The sequence below is a fragment of the Athene cunicularia genome (assembly GCF_003259725.1).
Source record: "Athene cunicularia isolate RWA chromosome 4 unlocalized genomic scaffold, athCun1 chr4_part1, whole genome shotgun sequence".
NCBI lineage: Eukaryota > Metazoa > Chordata > Aves > Strigiformes > Strigidae > Athene > Athene cunicularia.
The window spans coordinates 25202722-25206831 of record NW_020799098.1 but is presented as its reverse complement, the minus strand read 5'-3'; the positions used below and the strand labels follow the sequence as shown (position 1 = coordinate 25206831).

Here is a 4110-nt window from a genome sequence, read left to right as displayed (position 1 = left end):
GGGGGGGGGGGGGAATATGCTAGAAGCATCTTCAGTCCAAGTGTCATCTGCTGGAAAACCAGTTATCTTTAGAACTAAATTACAATTAACAGTTATCAGTGCCTCATATATGAGCTTTGGAAAACCTCTGTTAGCTTCCCTGGGTCCCTTCTCAGTCATATATTTGTGGGGAATAATCATCTAAAGTGGTTATTTTGAAATGTTTTGTGGGTTTTTTCCCCACTTTTGCTAATATTGTACATTTTGAGGGAGGAACGGGTGGTATTCTACATGGAATTTTTAATTCCAGGAGAAACATAAAAATGGAGGAAAAAATTATACACAGCAGAAGATGGATCAGAGAGGAACATGAATAATGAACACTCTTCTCTGTGTGTTAAATATTTATGTTTCTTGCTATATTACTCCTTACTGCAATTTTGCTGTTGATAAAAATGGCTAGAGGTTTTTTTCCTCGTCCACCTATCTTTCATCTAGGCTTGGACACCAGCTCTTTATGTAGTTAAGGAATGGTGAATAAACTGGAGGAAAATTAAAGTTGTTATTTAAAAAGAATAACGTGTTCAATCATATAGCTTCTGACTTATTTCAGATGTCAGAAACTAGAGTTGTAAAAGGAGTAAATTTGTAATTGCTACTGTACTGTATATTAAAAATAAAACATGTATTATCATCCTCTTCAGATTATGGCCGAACGGAAGAATGCTAAAGCTATGGCTTGCAGCTCATTACAAGAGAGGACAAATGTCACCCTTGATGTTCCTCTGCAAGGTACTCTGTGTTACAGCTAGTATCCTTGGGATGGTTCTACTTTTGACATGTTTTGTTTCTGATGATGCTCTTGACCAAAATGGAGCATGTTGGGTAGGGACATCAGGAGTGTAATCCTGTTTTTTAATTACTGTATCTGACGTAACCTGTTAGTGTATTATGTTATTGGTTGTGTTGACAGTAATGGGGTCGTACTCATTTATGTCAACTTGTGCATTTCCTCTTTTATTTTGAAATACAAATGTTAGAAACACAGTCTTACTTATTTGTGGCTACTTGCACTTACTGTTCTTTTCAAATCAAAATATCTCCTGACTTGAGACTGCACAAATTGGCCAAAACTTCCTTTAAACCAGAATATACTCCGGTTAATCACTTGGATTCAGAGAAGCTGTAGGAGGACTCCTCCTAGGTTTCAGCATGTGTTTAAGAAGCTTCCAAGGCAAGGGGTTCAAATGGGTTGTCATCTAACTTAAAGGTCTTTTGCATACTCTACATGGTAGAAGAAAGTTGTCTTTGCATGCGTTTATTAGTCATAGCTTAATAGTTGTTATTTTGAAAGTATTCCAGGAGAACAAACATACTTTGTTTTAGCTTTACAAGAAATTATATGCTTCTAGATCCACCAGTTTATACTGAGTATCTTACTCCTAACCCATGTATCAGCTTGTGTAATTGTCTGCTCAGATAGTGGTATCGATTACTCACAGACTCTGTTTAACATATTAACAGGGATGGTATTAAAAACAAATTCCAAATTTTACACAGTGAAACTTAGGTCTGTATGTCTCAGAGACACATTCGTATATATTTTCTGGTTTTTAATATGCCAGCAATACAACATGACCTTATTCTTAGCGTAGATCAAGAATTATGTGGTGCAAAGTTATCCCTAATTCCTTTAGAAATTATTGAGCATTGTTGTCAGAAGGAGCAAAAATTTGTTTTAATCAATACACTATCTTCAGAGCACAATTACTGGGTAAACTGTTTTATGTTATTGATGAAAGAAAAGTGGGTTTTCCTTCTGTGAATGCTGATAACAGAAAGTGATTTTTGTTCCCATGCAGTAGATTTCCCAACACCAAAGACAGAACTGGTACAGAAGTTCCACGTCCAGTACCTGGGCATGCTACCTGTAGCTAAACCTGTGGGTATGTAAACATTTAAGTGACTTCCAGAGTACCTTGCATAAACTCTAAAGTCTGGGCTCTGGCTAGCCAAGTGTAAATGCACGATTTTCACAGGGTAGCAACTCTTGTACTTCATGTGGGTCAGGCATGAAGACATCTAATATTCAGGGCCTCATATGAACATGTGCTTCGCAACCAGAGTCTTTTGGGAGCTGCCAAGAAGGCAGAGTTTCTTTCTACTGCTTTCTCTGAATATGAGCTCTGCTACTTAGGAGAGGGGCCCTGGAGAACTGAAATGGTGCAACAGCTGAACAAGATGCTACTGTTTTTTCAAAGCCAGAGATACCTGTTTTGTTTGCAGATGGAGAAAACCAACTTCACAACCCTTCCTTCCATCATCAAATTAATTTTAATAAGGACTCCAAAACAATCTGTTTTCTGTACTACTTTGTGAAAATAAAAATTTTGTTACTGTTTACTTAAGTGTTTATTTTTCATTATTGCATTTTCTTCTCTTTTAGGAATGGATACTCTGAACAGTGCCATCGAAAATCTAATGGCTTCCTCCAGCAAAGAAGACTGGATGCCAGTTACCATGAATGTTGCTGATGCTACTGTCACAGTCATTAGCGAAAGAGTAAGGCTGTCTTGTTTAAAACACATTTAACATAATAGGAGTGTTGAAAACCAGGAACACACAAACACTAGTAGAAACAGTTGATTTACACTAGAATTCATTTGCTTACTTTGCATTTTAGTTCTGCAGAGACTCTTACTGCTTGTATCAGCTTCAGCTTTATTTACCACTCCAAGCATGTTCTCAGAAATAAATTATTGTAAGCATTCACTAGATACTTAAAACAAATTCAGTGGTGTCATTTCTAGAAACTTTGAGCCTAAAATATTGTAGGTTAAGCCCTAAGTAGCAATCCTAAATTTTAAACTGCATTTACCTTATTCTTAGGGTGGAAGCAAAGAATAGTACTAAAATCTGTGTTTCACATCACTGTCCTTTTGTAGAGCATTTTCCATAGAGATTACTACAATGAAACTTTCAAGTAATTTTTTTGTATGTCTGTTGATGAGGTACTAAACCAACATCTCTATAACATACCAGTGATAGGGAAACATGTTTTGGAGCTGTGATAGCCACGACGTTTTGTTTCTTCACAAAATAAGCAGTATTTAAAATGCACAGTATGCTTGCTCAGTGCTAATGTTCAAAGCCTTGGTCTTCTGGTGATAACTCAGAAGGAGAGATCCAACCCAGGCCTGAGCACACGGGGTATATGCAGAGAGGTAAAAAAGATTTCCGCAATACTGCATCAATGTCCATGTGTCTGCCCCCCGTTTAATAAACTTAAAATTGAAAGTAAAGTTCTACAGAATATCGAGTAGTAATGAATAATCATCTGATTCATAACCAGAATGAAGAGGAAGTCATGGTGGAGTGTCGTGTGCGGTTCCTGTCCTTCATGGGAGTAGGCAAGGACATTCACACATTTGCCTTCATTATGGATACAGGAAACCAGCATTTTGAGTGCCACGTTTTTTGGTGTGAACCAAATGCAGGCAATGTATCAGAAGCTGTTCAGGCTGCTTGTATGGTAAGTGACCTTCTTCAAAGGCATCTAATAGCACTTCGATTTTTCACTGCCTCCATAAATAATTGTATTTGCAATTATATTAATTCCAAGATGGAAGAAGAACAGATAAAAACAGGGATTCTGATATATTTAATCAATTAAGATCTAAACATTTTTAAGTTTGAAATTTCTATTTAGTTAATAATGCCCGTTTAATCAACTTCCCTCCTAATCTCTGCAACGTCTGTGTAAGTCAGAAATCTTTTCTTTCACTACACAAGTTATCTAACGCTGGAAAAACATTTTGCTTGAAGTTGTATTATACAATCCAATGACAGTGTAGTGAGAATAATCCTTGTTCAAGAATAGATGAATCTAGAAAACTTATTTTCATTTTTTGAAGGGCTGTTCATATGATTTAGTATCCATCTTGTGCTAATCAACAGTTTCTGCCCACAGACTGACAGAGCAATGTCTCATTAACATCAGCTCAGCTGTTTGTCACAGCTAAAATGGAGGTTTGACTACATCTAATGAAAAAGTATTAAAAGTGTATTTAAAATGTTCGGGGAAAGTATTGGATACAGTAAGGATTGCAGAATGCTTTTGCTTTGTTGCAG

The 4110-nt window shown here is 36.6% G+C and overlaps 1 protein-coding gene across 16 annotated transcripts in view; it reads left to right on the top strand.

The window, feature by feature from the left end:
• Positions 1-4110, top strand: part of APBB2 (amyloid beta precursor protein binding family B member 2) — a 131116-nt gene that overhangs the window by 122956 nt on the left and 4050 nt on the right. For all 16 annotated transcript variants that reach the window (XM_026846534.1, XM_026846542.1, XM_026846535.1 and 13 more), the window contains 4 exons: positions 684-771; positions 1842-1925; positions 2426-2541; positions 3332-3511. In XM_026846534.1, coding sequence (XP_026702335.1) covers positions 684-771; positions 1842-1925; positions 2426-2541; positions 3332-3511 — 468 coding nt within the window. The remainder of the gene's footprint in view (positions 1-683; positions 772-1841; positions 1926-2425; positions 2542-3331; positions 3512-4110) is intronic.